An 18,111-nucleotide genomic window follows, 5' to 3' on the forward strand; every position below is an offset into this window, starting at 1 on the left:
TCCCTCCATGGGGTCCAACTCCTTGTCTGAGGAGTGGTGTCTATGGGCCTTCTCCTGTGCTGGAGGCACAGACTGCACCCCCGATAACATAATGGATTGGGACCTGGATACCCCATGGGGCCCAATAAAGCCATTGGGGCCAGCCCGGGGCTGACTGTGCCACAAGCTGTAACGCTTTGTGGGGGCATCAGCTCACCTGACAACTGTCCCCCCTGGGAGACCCCAAGTCATCCTCATAGTCAGAGGCCCTGGACCGGCGGTGCCATGTACGTCCTTGGTCCCGAGCACCCTTCTGTGCCAGGGACTGCCCTCTCGACACCTCTGACCTGGAGGACGACGAGGACTGCCACCTGCGCTCTGAGCGGTGCTGAAGAACAGGGGTGCGCTCCGAACAGTTAGAGGTTCTGGACCGTCGCCTCGGTACCAATGATTTCTGCTGCTGCTTGCCTTGCGGCCCTGCAGACACCTTCGGTGACTGAGGTTGGCGTCACTCCGAACTCCTCGGTGCCGAGCCGGTCTCTGGCAACCTGGTTCCACGTTCTTCCTCCAGCCACCAGGTTCCGCACCATCTCGGTGTGGGCAAACTCCTCAGTGCCGTGTCCTTCGATGGCAACCGGGTTCTGCGGCGTCTAGGTACGGGCGAACTCCTCGGTGCCAGGGATCTGGAACGGGAGCTGTCCTAGCGCCACCTGGCAGACCTCAACCGGTGCTGCCACCTGGAATGCGCTGCCTCCGGTGCCGGGGATCGACATCAGCGCCGAGAGGGAGACTCCACGTTCTGTACCGGAGCAGGTTGGCTCGATGATGCTGACCTGGAGCGACTACCGGGGGAGCGGCTCTGCTCTACCCTCAGAGACCGTCCGGCGGGAGATCTTACTCCCCATACCGGGGATCTACACTGCCATTCAGGGTGACCCAACACGGGTTTTCCCTGTGACACTGGCCCTTCTCCCTTGGTGGAGGTGGCATAGGCAAGGCCAACAAGGCTCTTGCCGCCTGAAAAGACTCCAGTGTCGACGGCATTGGCAGGGCCACTCTCTCACTCCCAGGAGTTGGGGGAGGCTCCCTGACCGAAGATGCAGGCACCGGAGAAGTCTCGACGGGCCAGGTCCGATGCATCCCCGTCGGCGCAGGGGAGTGTCTGCGCTCCGCTTCTTCCTCTTTGGTGCCGGCAATGTTGCGCGGTGCCGAGTCAAGGGCGGTGCCGACAGTGCACTCCGTACCGAGGTCACGCTCGGTACCGAGGTGGAGTGAGTCGGCTCGGACGCCAGGCAGAGCGTTGCCTCCATCAACAGGGCTTTCAACTGGATTTCTCGGTCCTTTTGAGTCCTTGGTTTGAAAGTCCTGCAGATCTTGCACTTCTCTTTTCTGTGGGCTTCCCCCAAGCACTTGAGGCAGCAGTCGTGGGGGTTGTTGAGCGGGAAGGCCTTCCAGCAGGAGGCACATGGCTTGAATCCCAGCAACCAGGGCATGGCTTGGCCGCTCAAATTCCCCACAGGGACTTGCCTTATCTCTAACTATTCTCAACAACACTTAATTAACTAAAACTAATTTAGAATATCAAACAAGTCCAAACAAGGGGAATAGTACTTGCTGAGAGCAAGGCAAGTTCCAGCAACTGTCATGGGTGGAAAGAAGGAACTGAGGGGGCGTAGGGAAGGCAGCACCTCATATACCACGGCATGTGCGCAGGGCTCCAGGAGGGCGCCGGAGACTGCCCTACAGGATCTGCTAAGCGGAAAAAAGTTCCAGGTAACTGTGCACGGAGGCATGCACACACCTATAGTGGAATGAGCAAGCACTTGAAAAAGAACTAGGTCTTCTTGCTCACTTTCTGATTCTGCCAATGATACTGGCAGTACATGGCAGGAAGCTGCTGGTGGGTGCAGGGTTCTGGGCAGACTCCTTACCAGGGCTTGGTACTGAGCAGTGGAGACTCCAGTGTGTCTGACATCAATCCATCGTGCACTGGAAATCTGGCGATGGGTAAGGTGACAGTACCAGCAAAAGCTATCAGTGCAGAGAGGCTTGTACTGATGGAGTTGGAGACGCAGACCTGGTGGTAGGGTCTGTCAGTGCCTGGCACATCATCATCAGTACAGATATTGATGCCCATACCAATGGAGCCTTCCCCAGGGTGGATCTTCTATGCTTCCCATGCCCCCAGGTACCGATGCTTCTTTGCCTGCACCCACTCAGACTTTAGGCTGTCCTAAATGTTGTCAGTTTGGTACCATGTATACCCTGGGTACCCAATTTAGACAGCATAGGTGCTGTTGATACTGATGTTACTGATTGTGTTGGGGATTGTTTTTGGCTCGATTGGGGAATGCCGTGGAGACTCATTATCCTTTTCTTAAAGGTCTTTCGTGAGTGGCTCGCAGCCATCTGCCTGAGCTCATCTCCCCTCGAAGTGGAGGACTGCAGAGAGTGTTCTCCATGGGGTCTGGAGGCTGAAGGGCTGACTCCATGAATAGGAGTTTGAGCCTCAGTTCTCTATCTTTCCTCGATCTGGGCTTCAGTTGCTGACACAATCCACACTTGTGGAATGTGTTCTTCTCCCAGACAGTGAACACAATGCAAGTGTCCATCAATCACCAGGATCAATTCCTTGCAACTGAGCACTTTTTGAAGCCAAGGGAGCTGGGCATAAACCTTGTCCATGGGGTCCTGCTCCCATAGGGGATGTGAAAGACAGACTCCTTTCTGCTCTTTTTTTTTAAAAAATGTATATATATTTTTTTCTTTTTAGGCATGGCTAAAACAAATACAAATGAGTAAGAAAGAAAAGAGAGTTTCAAAAGAAGCTAAAATTAACAAAGCTAAGTGAATTCACAGCTATTAGCTCTGTCTCTAGCCAGGGGTAGGCTGAGAAGGAACTGAGGAGAAAATGCCCACAAGCGCTATCTAGGCTTGTGGGGAACAGCGCATGCGCGGGTGGTATAGACTGCTACCAAAAATCTCTAAGCAGCAGCTCAGGGGCGCAGACACACCTGCAGTCGACACCCATATGGACACTACTCGAAGAACCACGAAACCTCTTGGCTACTCTCACTTGCTTAGCACCAGGCTCGCATAGGGCCTCCAGCACCTGAACCTTATCAGAAAGAGACAGGTCCATGCATTTGGAAGCCATGGCAGACAGCAGAAGCACTCAACAACGCATGCTCAGAGGCAGGAAACTGATTACAGTTAGGACCTCCCCTCTAAAAAAAAGTTGCTATTAAGTGGCATACCTATATTCAAATCCCATTAACACTGAAGTTAATAGGACATGATTGGTTCCTGACACTATGTTGCCATTCACCTATTATCTGGATTGCTATTAAGTGGAATCTACTCTAAATATATAAACTCTATGGCTTTAAATGTTCTCAGAAAATATAATACAACGTATCACACTGGTGATTATCACATCAATATGAAGAATTTAAACTCTCAGTACACTGTTTCAAAGGACATTGTTACAAGGCAGTTAAAAATGCAATGCTACTGTGTGTATGTATGTATGTATGAATTCACAATATATCATCCAAAAGAAATGACTTTAGAGTCTAGTACTGTAATTCAAGACACTGATTAAAAGAAGCCCTCAATTACCATCGTCTTACTGGTAGTTACACAAATACTGCAACTTTCTCGTTTAACCTTCGTCATATCCAGACCAACATTTTCCAAGGGAACTCTATTCTGACACACTTTGCCTCCACAAAATTGTCCCAAGAGATTTATAATTGTTAGCAAGAAACCACATTCTCAGACAATATTGCTTAAAATATAGTGCAGCTTACATAACTGATGACAAATCAAATTTCTATTACCCAACACAGGGATGAAACCAACAAAAAGCAAAGTTTTGACAACTGCTGCCTTAACATTTGCATTTGCAGAGCAGAATCAGCATCACATTGCCAACAAAACACTTCCTGTTTCCCTGCTTGATTACGACTGCCTTTTTAAAGGAATATTTTACTACAATAGGATGTTGAGTCTCACTTTTAAAAAACATTAGTATGTCAAATTGTATTGTTCCCTATTCTGCATAGACATTACAGCACATTTAATCCTCTATTTGATGGAATCTAACACTAAATAATATTGTATACCAGCTGGGGGAAAATACACATTCTTCTGTGTGACCCAATGTGTGTGCCTGTAGGAGAGGGGGAAGATGACAAAAGCATAATAAAGCAAAGATAAAGGTAGAATCTAATCCAGGATTTCTCTTTCGAAGATTCATGACTACAGAACAAGAGCTTTGTGCACTTAAGGTGTCCTATGTTTATCTTTATAATTATCATCATCTTTACTGTGAAGATCATTTCAACGTTTCCAAGCCCAATTCCAATGATTTGGGGCCAGTGTGTTAATATCTTTAGTAAACTTTTAATAAATGTTTGTCAGAAATCCAAAATGGAAAAAAAAAATTAGTAACTAAGTAATTCTGGGAGCCCAATTTAAAATGAAGTGAAGAGGTCTGATTTTCAGAAAAGCACTTCTCACCCTCTGGAAATCAGTGCCCAAAAATTGACACAGCATATTACAAATCACTTTTGATCATCTCAATCAAAGGATATAGGCACATTCTTTTTTTTTTTAAATCAAGTATATGCTTTACTTACTACGTCTTTTTATTTACATATTTTTGTACATTTATTTTAGACCAGATTGGCACAGATCACATAGTTATGCGCCCCAGTTATGCGACTCAGTCACAATTCACCCCTTGCTTCTCCCTTGCTGCAGGTAGGAAGCAAGCTGTACCTAACCGGCTGCTGCATTGAAGGTGGCAGAGCCGAAGATTTTACTCATTTACACAGATAAATTCTGCTGTTCTCCCCACCAAACTGTGACCCGCAATGCAGGTTGCCTGTGAAGGAGAGTAAGGGGGCACTTTACATCCCCTTGACCTACTGTATAGGCTTGTATGTAGGCTCAGTTGAACCCTTTATATGTCTCAGTGCAGGGGATGGATCAGATGACCTCAAGGGTCCCTTTCAATTCTAAATTTCTATGATTAGTGATTGGTTAACATGTTTTGAGTATCAGGGAAGCTGTAGAACAGTTGTCTCAAATAGTACACTCAGCACAGAAACTACCCTAATGGGAAATTACAATTAAAAAGTCTACTAAAGTTGGCTACTACCTAATTTATGCTCAACTTCTTACTTGGCTTTTTAAGAATTCTTTCTACTCACCCAACTTTTTTTTTTTTTTTTTAAATCACAACATCAAGGAACTTGAAAGATTTGTTTTGGTTTTTCTCTATGATGGCAAAGTGAAGGGGAGTATATTTTAATGCCAGAAGGAACCTATAGTACTATTTGCTCTGAACTGCATAGTGCAAAGCACAGAACTTCACCCTGCAATTACTGCATCAGGTCCAACAACAGTATTTTAGAAAGACATCCAGTCTTTATTTAAAGACTTAATTGATGAAGAATCATTAGTATTTTGTGCCTGAGACCATTGATTTTCATGACCATTTTTCAGTGCTGATGCAGTTATACAGTATTTTTCATTCCAAAGGATACAAAAGCACTTTAAAAACTACAATACACAGGAACCTTTATGCCTGCGTTTCAGCGTGAAACATGCCAACTGTAACACTCACAGATGCGGATGCATTAATCCTTTCTGTTGCCCTGAGTAGATACTAAAATGGTCATGTCCCCCAATCACTGCTCAAAGGCAAAAAGTAAAAAAAACCAAATGCGTAATGAAACACAGGCACTAACTGTATAATTTATATCTATTGTCTCTTTTGCATTTCTTGCATTTAGACTTTAACTAACCGTATTTCTTTCTAACAACAACATAAAAGAGGATATTTAAAGGCAGGAGGAAGGGGGAGTTAATCCTTGTCTCTACCCCCTGCAGGCTGCATAGGGCATTGACACTAAATTCTTCAAACAGACAAAACCTCAATTATGTGGAAGAATGTATTTGACACAAAGTATCCATTGAACCAGAGTGAAATATGACCACAAAGCGAGATGGCTTAGAAAGGGGGCTTCCCCTATGGAAGAAAGGAGGAAAGTCTAGCTGCTGGCATAGAAAAACTGTGTGAAAAGCCTGGTTTTTTTAACACAAAGTATTGCCCATAGCCTTAGGCCATCCACCCAATAAGTTAATATAAAACTTCACACAGCAACACTACATGACTCTTTTGGGCAAGGAAATTAATATGAAAATCTTAACAGGTCTTTTCTTACCCCTATAATGCTCAGGCCTTTGAGGTAATCTTGACGGGGTTGGGCTTGTGGAACACATCCAGCTAAAACCACTTTCTTGTCATCTTCCTGGGCTTTCCTAAAACAATTTTTAAAAAGTGAGAGTTATTTTTCTGAAAGCTGATCCCTTTGAATTGTAAAGTAGCCACATAGAATCTAAATGTCTTGGAATAGCATTCATTATCAAATAAGGTGAATTATTAATTTGTTCACCAAAAAGCAAACACTGCTGCAAACAGTTCCATAGCGAATGGGATAGATCCATGTTTGAACCTATGCTAAAGAAAATCCTGATAAATCAAGAGATTTGAGCTGCCTTTTCCTTTTACAACAATCAGTATACAACACACATAGCAGACTTTCAAGTTTGTGCCTTCATCTGAGAGATAGGACAGTGATGTTCACTCTGGATGATCCTGAAAGTCCCAATATAAACTTAAGATAAGCTTTTACAGCTGTGGCAGAAGGATGTGTGGTTAAGGAAGTTGGGGAACACATCTAAAACCTGATTCGTGACAACCTTTAAAATAAAAGGTACAGTCTATGTGAATAAGAACCATTAGCTCACAACTTAACAGCTATTTAATGCCAGCTTGAAATGATCAATTACATCAGTCTTTAAAACTCTTCTTATTAAAACTGGATTGAACATTTTCAAGTTTGAAGTGTTTACTTTTGCCAGGTTAAATATTTATGTGACTATTAATTTATATAATTCCTTAGTTCAGGCACTATCTTGCCATCTTGTGGGACTCTGAAACACTAAGAATCAAATAGCTAAATCCTTTCATTCTTTTAAATAATATTTTAATTAATTTTAGATGCAGCATTGAATTTTAGGCCATTCCTGAAACTTGAAAAATATAGAAAGCACGGAACTGAAGAATCTGCTACACACAACTGTACTGAAAACAACAAGCTCTGGTTTATAATTAGTAAACTTAATTAGATGATTTAATAATTTTAAAATAATAATTCAAACGCCTCAAACAGGGACGGAAATTCAACTTTTTATCAGGTTCCATTGGCTCAGACATCTAATGGGTTATCCATTCTCAGACTTATGTCCCACAATACACCTTGCTGGTTCAATCACGCCCTCTAAGGAAAATTTATGGCAAACTGGAGCCATCCTGTAGTGAGTCAGTATTTTCTCCAACAATGTAAAGATTTGTACAGTGTTTGGTATTACTTTATATCTCGGGAATAAAATTTTAGTGTCATGACACTTTTTTTTTAAATGTGCTCCTTCTTAAGATAAGGTAGCATTTACAAAACCACACACTATTGGAGAAATTAGAGGCTTACTTGACCTCTGGAAGCTAGGTCCAGTAGGGTACTTTAGAGGAAGTGATGTTGCCACAAGAGTGTAAACTGACATGCTCGCATTTATGAAGCTGAAAATTCTTGACAGGTCTGGACTTTGGAACCTGCTAACAAGGAAAATGTACGTTGACAGTCAAATGTGATTGTTGCCCCTTTTCATTCTAGCTATTTTAGAGAATTCACCTCATAAAGGAAAAACTGATACTTTTGTTTTATTTAATTTGCAGGTCACCTTTAAGAACAAGCCCATTTGGCTTTTAAATGACATAGGAATTGCCATACCAAATCAGATCACTGGTCATCTAGTCTGATATCTTGTCCCCAAACAGAGGCCAGCACAAGATGTTTCAGAAGGGGCTAAAGATCCCCCATTGGCCAATTATGCAGTAACTAAGAGTTTACAATGCTTATTTTTCATCTACTTAATGTAACAGTGGATGCTCTCAGTCATATAAAAGTCTCAATTACTTCTTGCAGCAGGAATCACAAGAGATCTACAGATGTCAATCATTATGGACTCATTTTAACCTGAAAGGGAAATAGCTGCTTTACTTTTAGATTAATCTATATGAAAATGCCATCCTCTTGTCTCTTATTTAACAAAATCGTATGACTATGAAATTTTGTTCAGATACTAATTAAATGTATTTCTTAAAAAGGGGCTATGACCGGCAGTATACTTGTGAAATCAGAAAGGTTTGGTCTTTCAGCTGTAAGAAAATTTTCCATTTGCAAAACTTGAGCAGAAGCCATTAATGTCCCCATATCCAAGTTAAAATCATGTGTGTTTCCTGTACTTCCTTCAAAAATGTCACACACCATCATTTGAAACTCTGTAACCCTGAAGGATAAAAATCACTACTTACATGACCTAACTGACTCAATCTAATGCCTCAAGGCGAGGCAATGAGACTTGTCTCCTGTAACCAGAGTATATATCCCTAGGAAACTCTATATCTGGTGTCATCTACTGCTAGAATTAGCCCCCACCACTACCTACTGCAGTGGAAAAAGCTTTTTATTAAAGTCTTTTCATTTAGGGAAAAAAATAAACAAAAATTTCCCATGACACATTAAATGGCATTTTAATGTTATTTCACAACTTTCACATTTGAACAGTTCTTTTTGGAATGTAACTGGAGGAGGGAAAAAAATTAGATGGCACACATTACATAGCTTCATAGTATATTTGCTTCATATAACTTTTTTATTTAAAGATCCCTATGGAATTTTTATACTCTGGGAATTTTTGGTTCAAAATATAATTAAGCAGTAATGCCTGCATTAAATTTTCAATCAGTCGATTTTCATTAAAAGCTATAACATATTGCCCTATCCACGAAACCCAGCACAAATGTGACCAAGAATGGTATATTAAATATTCATTTAATATTTTTCCAGGAACAGCTTGCTGAAAATATGCAACAGACCCTTACACGGTTACCTCCTTTAAGTATTATTTAATGAGGTCTGTTCAGACTAACGAAAGCTTACAAAAAATTGTTCTTTAGAAACCTAGCTAGCACATAAACATTATTTGAAAAGCTTTTATCTTTTAGAAACATGAATGCTAATAAGAATAATACTTCATTGAATCTAAAAGTGACACAAATAAACATCTACTTTAGACATCCTTTATATTCTCCAATTAAATGAACCTTACCTTGAACCTTCACTTTAATAGGACATATTTTTTAGAAATGCACTCCTATCTGAAAATGATTTACAAGACATACATCTGAGTAGACATATAATTAAGACTAATTTTCTTTTAAAGGGTGGAACCTTGGAAAACACTCTTCCAAATAGGGAAAAAATAGAGTATTGCATACAATACAGTACTTTTAAGTTAAAAAATTAAGTATAAAAATCATGGTCTGCCAAGACCATAGATCACAATAAAAAATGTTATATTGTATTCTGCTTTTTCTTGTTGAAAACTTATAATAGCTAGCATGGGAAATAACAAACAATTCTGTCTTGATTATACCTTGTTTATGTAACTGTGAACCTGGCTCAAACTGGAACCATTGCTTTCATTATTTTTTGCTAGGCTCCAGTAAGTTCTGTCCTGTACAAGACACTAATGAAGACAGTGCTCTGAAACTGTTGCAGTACCAGTGCAACAGAAATTAACTTTGGTGAAATTCACTATAGTTGGCTCAGGAAGTTGTAAATTATACCTCTCTTCTGCATAAATCATCTGTGGCTAGTTAGGTGGATTCGACAAAGGAGAACAGCCTTTTCTCAAGGTTCAAGCCAGGGGAAGACATTTTTTAAATGAGACAGCAGAGCAGATGTGCTAAATTTGATGGGTGGCAAGGCTGTGACATCAAAAGTACACATGGCAATAACTTCTTCTCTCTTCTCAGGAGACAGTAGATCAGCGATACTTAAGTTAATTACTCTTTCTTCCCTGCTCTTTTCTCCCTATTCAGTTGCATAATGCAATCTTATTGGCTGCAACACCTTGTCATTCCTAAATCTTATTAGAAACATGTTTATATATACAGCTTTCACATTTAATGACACATGCAATTCAAATAATATCTCACTGATCCAAGTAGAATTTTATGGCGAACAAAAATATTGTAGACAGCTGAACATTGACATGAAGAAGGGCTGTCCAACTAAAGCCAAATGGGACACTTAAAAAAAAAAAAAAAAAGGGAAAAAAAGCAGCCTGTGGCGTTTCTGGTTGCCGTGGTAACAGCGACCTCCTTATCACCCAGCATGTTGGGGTCCCTCATTCCGGACCTCCTGACAGCATTCTGGAATGTAAAGAGGGGGAACACTGCAATATACACACGATGTGACCACAGTAATGAGAATTAGATTTATATGGGGGTTCTAGGGTGGTTTGACTATACAAATGAGCAGACCCACCAAGCAGGGGCTGGGGAGGTGTGTGTGCAGAAGAGTCAATTTCCCAAGGGCCTAACCATTTAAAAGGGTCCAGGTGGATGGGATAGATCCATGGGCAGCGGGTAAAGCTTCCCCTTGGGGAGTCTAGATCCTCATCTCGCCTCTTCCTCCCGCATCCCTGCCCACACTCCACCCCTCCTCCACCACAGGCTCTGCTCCATTCCCCGCCATTGCTCAACATGTCCCTCCTCCCCCCTCAACCCCTCCGCCATTTCTCATTGCCTGGGGGGTAGGGAGGGTGTGGAAGAGAGGAGGGGGCCCGAGCACTGGGGGAAGGAGGGGCGCGGCAAGCAGCAAGGCTGATCGGGGGGGGGGGAAGGGACATGGAGAAAGTGGGGGAGGAGCAGGGCCTGGGCCTGAGGCAGAGCAGGGGTGGAGTGTGGGCAGGACTGCGGGTGGAAGAAACAGGACAGGGAACTAGCCTCCCTGAAGGGAAGTTTCACCTGTCGCCCATGTCCGTGAACCTCAGCCATCCCTTTCTAGGGTGGGTACTGACTGTTCTGCCATGGGGCCTGGAATTGCTCTCGGTAGGCCTGCAAATGAGCATCTTGATATGGAAGGCTGAACACCATTGCAAAAGCTACAATCAGTCACTTAAGTTTGACATTTTATGTATACATGCCCTCTAGATTTGTGTGTTACTAAATAACAAATTGGTGCATTTAAAAACATTTGTGGCACTAAATTAAATAATTTCTTTACTCAGACTGCAATCACCCTGAGCACTGGTTTTCAAACTGTGGGGCTCACTCCTTCTGGTGGGGTGCAACAAGGTTATCGCAGGGCCTGAGGACCTGAGTGGTTAAGAATTAATCATTACCCAGCATGCCTAGCACCGTGCCACCATCCTGCTGCCAGCCAGCTCTCACACGAACTATGCAGACTCATGAGAACCTATTCCGTCCCCCATCTCGCACACATTCAAACAGCCCCTCTCCCCTGCCACTGAGAATCAACATAGCACTGGCAATGCTAATGTGTCCTGGTCCCTCAGCAATGGCCTCGCACACAGTGCACACACATGCTCGCAGAGAGAGGGTGTAACCGCCATGCATGCATACAAGTGCCCACTGTGGGTAGCTGAGATTTGAACAGGGAACACAAGCTTCCTCCACGCACAAGCTGGTCACATAGGGATTACCCCCACCCTCCTCTTCACGACCCCAAACTCAGCACCATCTGAGTACCCTCTTTCCCCAGTGCTGAGTGGACATGCATGTGACATGAATCTCCAAAGCACGGCACAGCAAAATTGGGAACCTTTGCCCTAAAGAGTGCCATTACTAGGCATTCAGAGTGTTCTAGGTGCACAGCAATGCATTCCAAACATGTGAAATTAAAAGCAGACTACGCCACAGGGAGGAGGAAATTGGTAAACTACAGACGGTTCATCATGAAACAGGCAGCTAACTTCAAAAGTGTTGTGATAAATTCGTGAAGCTGAAAGTGTTAAGCTATCATGTTATCTCAATTCTACATCATGAATGAATTAGTTGTCATTGCCACTTCTGGGCCACTGATAAGATAACAGGTTATATCAAGTTGTGAATATATTCACATCAGCATCATACAAATACAGAAAAATATAAACACCAGTACGAATAAGAAAGTTTTTCTTATGCTCTTTTATTGCTAAACCTTAGCAGCAGAAAAGGAGGTCAGATAATGAACATAAGGCACCCTAAGGCACAGGGAATAAAATCAGATGTAAGTGAAATCTTAGCAAGGTTCCATTCTGAGAGGAAGGAAGAGAAGTTTGGGGGAAAGACTATGAAACAGGATATAAAAGAAAATGACTCTAAGGTGAGCTAAAACAATCTCTGAAAAAACAGAAAAAGGTAGATACCTCCTGTTTATGGAAAAAACAGTTATAAAATGGGAGTGAGAGGAACTACAGCTGTTGATAAAAAGTCAGGAAATACCTTTGTTTCCAGGATCAAGGAGCTAGGAAGAGGGCCCTGGTTAAGTGAATATTACCAGGAGCATGACAATACGTTCAAGTTGTAGCTCCAGAAGACCAAGGCCAGGTCTATGTTAGGAAAAGCCTGTAGAATAGTTAAACCCTCCTAAATATAGATGCAGCTTACATTGGCTTTTGCAATATAGAAAAGTCATTAAAAAGAAAAAATTACACCCAGTAAGCCAGTGGCTCTCCACCTTTCCAGATTACTATACCGCTTTCAGGAGTCTGATTTATCGTGCGTGCCCCAAGTTTCACTTTGCTTAAAAACTACTTGCTTAAAAATCAGACATAAAAATACAAAAGCGTCACAGCACACTATTACTAAAGAACTGCTTACTTTCTCATTTTTACTGTATAATTATAAAATAAATCAACTATCATTTAAATATTATACTTAATAGTACAGATAGAGCAGTATAAACAAGTCATCATCTGTGCTTTTCATGTAGCCTGTTGTAAAACTAGATAGATATCTAGATGAGCTGATGTACCCCCTGGAAGACCTCTGCATCCCCCCAGGAGCACGCGTACCCCTGGTTGAGAACCACTGTCTTAAGCAACAAAAGGTTCTAGTGCAGACCCAACCTCAGAATAAAAAAAAAAGAGATTCAAGTTATTAATCAGATGTTACAAAAATAAACCTTATAGAAAAGTGTGAATCAACTGAAAATGTGCAAGAAGGAAACTCAGAAAAGCACTGGCTAAATATTTGAAAAACATATGGCAAGGAAATAACTCTTTGTTTGCACCTACTGTCATTGGTCTGCATCTCACCCTGTACATGTCACCAGACCACTCCATTGAAGGATATGGAAGGAAAGGGTGCAACCATGAGGAATTCATTCTACTTTTCAGGCTGGTAGAAAAAGTGCTATAGTGTCTTTGCAAAAAGGCAAACCCTGTTGTGCAAAAAGGCAAAGTGCGCTAAATACCGACCCTTGGTTGATTCCCCACACTTCCAACTGTCTTGCTAAAGCTGATTAGAGGGGATCCACTGGATTTAAAGAGAAAAGCAGCATCCTTGGAATAAAGAGACGAAGAATAAGACTTGCATGGGATCTGAGGGTTAAAAAAAAAATGGACAAAAAATCCTAAAAATCGCATGGTTATCTATTGCCAAAAGAAAATTACAGATGCAAAATCAAAGTCAGATTGTGCCATGAATGAACAAAGAGGGAAAAGGGCGCAAGAAGGCTGCCCACTCTTATTGTGCTCCATAAGCAGGGGCCTGCCAATTTGAACTCCCTGAAAGCTCCTGAATCCAGGACTTTAAGATCTGACAAACACAAGCCCCACCAACAGTACAAATTGGAGCTATGTAGTGCCGTGGTAAGGGGACTACTTAGTTGTATTTACATTGTACTCAGGTGCCTCTGGTAGCTGCCTTGTTCTATTCCATTCCTTTTTAATAATTCACATATATTTTGCTTATAAGGCACATGAAGATGTCTTATCTCAGAACACTGACCCACATTGCTAGAGTTTACAGAATTGCATTTGAGTACCAATCTCTAGAAAAGCAGCCCTCGGATTAACAGGCTGCTTCCTTTGAACTTGTCTGCCTCACTCAACAAAAACATCAGCTAATATGTAAATCCTCTGGGGAAAATAAATTACATTTTATCCTCCTTACAAGAGCAAGCATGTCTTTTTCCAAAATATTACATAACAAACATATAAACATCTACTTCATGAGACATGAATCTGAGGACCTAAAAACACGTGTTTACTGAATATCACATGGAACATTTTGCAAGAGTAGGATTGTTAAACTCTGGGATACAGCCAAGGTTCGACTCCGATAATAACATGCTATCTACCAAAATATCCTCAGAAGTTTCAACTGAATACTGCACTGTTCCTCTGCACTGTTAAACAGCTACTGTGTTCCACCCAAGGCCTGGGTCGTGGGTGAATTCCTACTCTGTATGTTCCTTTCCCCTACCTCAGAGCTTTAAGAATAATGAAACACAAACTTTGCAGCAACAAAAAATCAGATTGGCAATTTTGCAATCCTGAGAGCCACTGAAACCAGCATGGACTCAAGAGTCAAAATCTTGAGTTTAATCCTGTCTCTGCTGATTACTTTTGTGGCCATGTGCAAAACTGAATTACCCAACAGCATAAGGGGTACTACTTTCAGCAAGAGTAAAGATCCATCACTGCCCCTCTAGCCTTAGGGTGGGTCAGGAAAGAATGGGGTACCAGACAGCTGCTGCTCCTCCAAGCAGGCTGGGATTAAAATATGAAATTTAGCTCCATTTAATATTTTATACCTAAACAAGCTTGCAAAAACTATCACAAAAATTTACCAGCCTGAGCACAAAAATCTTGTCATCATGTTAGTGAGAAGGGTTAAATTATTGATAATGTAATTGTTCATCCAAAAAAAATTACTCACCCTGGCTGAGGGTGAATTGACTTTTGCAGGGCTGTCTAAACAGTTGCTATAATTATTTATACTATTAATATGGGGGTCTTACTTAAAACATTTGTCAGTTTTGAAAGACTTGACCACATAATGGGAAGTAGCAATAGAACCAACGAACACTTGAACCGGTAGAAGTATTTTAAGTGCGACCCCTTCACACAACTATGACAGGAAAATCTTCTGACTAGGGATCATAATTTTTGGTTTAGGGTATTTCAGTTAAGCACCTTGGAAATCTACATTTATGGTACATTTTCACCTTATATTCAAATAATGAGCACTTATGGGCAAACTTTTCCCATACCTCAATTTACACGTGCATGGAGGCTCAGAAAGACATAGAACTGAAGCAATTCCTCTGAGACACAAGGTAAGGGAAAGATAGTGAAAAGGCCTTTCCAGGAGAACATGTTTAGCAATTTTTGACAAGGACCTGTGAAAAAGTGGTTTCAAAGCTTTTGTTTGCTTTTTTTTAAGCAGGAAATATGGCAAGGAGGAAGAAGTGTTCTCACTTTGTCTGTCTTAGAAGTTTTTTATTCAAACTTTCCAGAGAAAAAAAATCACTTTTAGATATAGACCATACTTACAAAGTTTCATTTGAAAAGGAAATTTTAAAGTGCAACAACGGGCACTTATAATGGAAAACATTTTACAACTTTACAGGACACAATCAATTAGTAGCTAATCAACTGAAAGAAATACAGCTTTGTTTCAGATACTAACCCAATCCAGAACCTCCACATTTTTGTTGTTTTATAATGTTTTTCTATTTTAATAATGTTTTTCTCTCCCATTAGGTATGTGAAAGATCAATATAAACAGGGAAAACTGACTAACTGGTTGCTTTGCAGAGGAAACAGTGACATTGACTATATATGAAATGAGTTATTTTAAACAATAGTAGGTAAAATAAATCAGACAAGTTGATTTTTAAGCCGAAGACAATCAAAAACGTATATTTGTACATAATAATCTGTATATATTTTGCTGTATATCCTCTCACCAGTGATAGTAAACTACCCATCCCTCGTAAATTGTAAGCAATTTGGGACAGGGACTGTGTCTATCTGTAGGTCTGTAAAGTGCATAGCAGAATGGGCCCAAATCTATTTAGTCTCTGGGTCATGCAAATACATAGCAACAAGCACATTCGTTCACCACTAGCTGAGCATCATAACCCATGTATTGTCTTAGGCTGTCCAAGTTTTCATGAATTAGATATTTCTTCCATAAGTGACAGATGCTATTTGTGGGAATCTGAATTTACCTGTGAAATTAAACTCTTTTATACTATTTAAAGATCTGTTGGTGGAATTACTTGGGTGAGAAATCACGATAATTAGGGCTCCTATTTGTTCTGCTCTGGGTTGGATATCCTGTTTATCTTTTGTTTTTCTGTAATTTTAAATTTATATTCACATTGTTTTAAAATATCGTATGTTGTCTAAGATACATTATTCTGCTACTGAATTCCCATGATGAATTTTCATAATGAAATTCATCTTACAAACATTATTGCTGGATAAATTTCTCTAGCCTATCCAAATCAATACATATGGTTAAAAATAACTTTTTTTTTTAAATATTAAAAGGAAATACAATCTAGATTTCAAATAGAAATCTGGAAACACACTTTTGTGGATATCCGCTTTTTTAATTTAAATCCTGACTCAGGACAGCACTTGAGCTCCTGTTGGAATAGGAATATCTTTCCTGTATCAGGATCTCTAACAGTAAGATTCCTCTCAAAAGTCTTTACCGATGCACCTCAGTCTTGTCCTGAATACCCCTACTATTCCAGTCTTGTTCTTTCCTCAACACAGATTTTCAATGTTAAATATGTGTTGGTCTAGAGAGGTCTTGTGAAGGCCATATAAAAGTATACATTGGATTTGTGACCAAAACAGAATTATAATTGAGTTTAGAACACTGATTGGATCCCTTTGGTCTACCTGCAATCTAAATGCACCGTGCAAATAAGATATAGTGAGATGATTGATGTCTATAACTGATATCTTGTTTATAAATGGGATTGAAGAAAGGAGAAAATATTTGTTATTGATTTTTCCAGTATTATCATCTTAAACCACATATTAGAGACTTTAGAAGCCCAGACAGGAAAACCATGCAGAACCACAGTCATCTTCCACCCTCATCTATCTCCAGCTCTCTGCTGGCCTCATGACTATCTTTAGCTTTTGATTTCTTATAGGCATGGAGTTCTGGGTATAATAAACTGTTGCTGATTCAGCTTTCCTAAAAGAAAAAGAAAGCTGAGGTTAACCACATCACCAGAGGAATGCTGCAGGTGGTGGCAGCAGGGAGCAAACATAAAAGGAAAAATGGTGACCTTCTACATTTCTCTAAAGAACCATGCCTCTAAGCACATCTGTGGTATGCTGTTCTCTCCAGAAGTTAAATATTAGTCATTCTTCACAAGTTTTAAGCCCGATCCCTGAAGTCAATGAAAGCTTTGCCATTGACTTCAGTGAGAGCAGGAACAGACCCAATTTAATCACCTCTCTTCACCTATTGTCAGTTCTCTTCCCTATGTAGGTGTCAGTTATTTCAACCACTCTCCCTCAAACACACACACTTTTGTTTTGTCCCACAAAAACATTTAAATAAAAAAAGGTTTCTAGAGATTTGATGAGCACCATTCTAGCTTGGATTGCTGTATATTGGGTTACATGGCTCACGCTAAAAATGTAGATATATTTATTCCTATACTGAAATTAATACAAAAGTATATTTGCATGTGTAGATGGGCTGTTTAATTGCAAGCACCTCATTTCAAGTTGGTACAAGGAAAGCTCCCCACACTAATGTGTTAAGAAAAATTTCACTTGGGAAGGAAGACAAATTCTGATTTAGAGTTAATGGAAGTTTAAGCCAAATTATTTTGAGCTCTCATATGTATTATATAATTTATTTCCTTAAACCTCTATTCTGTGTCTTTGATCTTCCCCTTTGTTTATATCTTCTAATTATTATACCTTCACTTTCCTTTATGCTTTGTTATCTCTTTTTCTTACATTTATCCTATCTCCTCTTTCCATCTTCACCACTGTTCCGTTTATCTCTTTCTGAAACTAACAGAAATCCAATACAAGATACATTTAATTTTCAATTAATTTTGTTGTGAAATACCACACTATCTCTGGTTTAAAGTCAAGATAGGCTTCAAGTTACTTGCATGCATTGTCAGCAGTTAAAATATCAAACCCTGTTTC

The 18,111-nt window shown here is 40.7% G+C and overlaps 1 protein-coding gene across 1 annotated transcript in view; it reads right to left on the reverse strand.

Moving 5' to 3' along the window:
* The window catches only part of CDKAL1 (CDK5 regulatory subunit associated protein 1 like 1), a 621,365-nt gene that overhangs the window by 395,990 nt on the left and 207,264 nt on the right, over positions 1-18,111 (reverse strand). Inside the window, exon 6 of the mRNA XM_067537586.1 lies at positions 6,216-6,312. Coding sequence (XP_067393687.1) covers positions 6,216-6,312 — 97 coding nt within the window. The remainder of the gene's footprint in view (positions 1-6,215; positions 6,313-18,111) is intronic.

This window comes from Emydura macquarii, unplaced genomic scaffold (assembly GCF_026122565.2).
Source record: "Emydura macquarii macquarii isolate MOO-44397 ecotype Brisbane River unplaced genomic scaffold, CSIRO-AGI_Emac_v2 contig_431, whole genome shotgun sequence".
Taxonomy (NCBI): domain Eukaryota; kingdom Metazoa; phylum Chordata; order Testudines; family Chelidae; genus Emydura; species Emydura macquarii.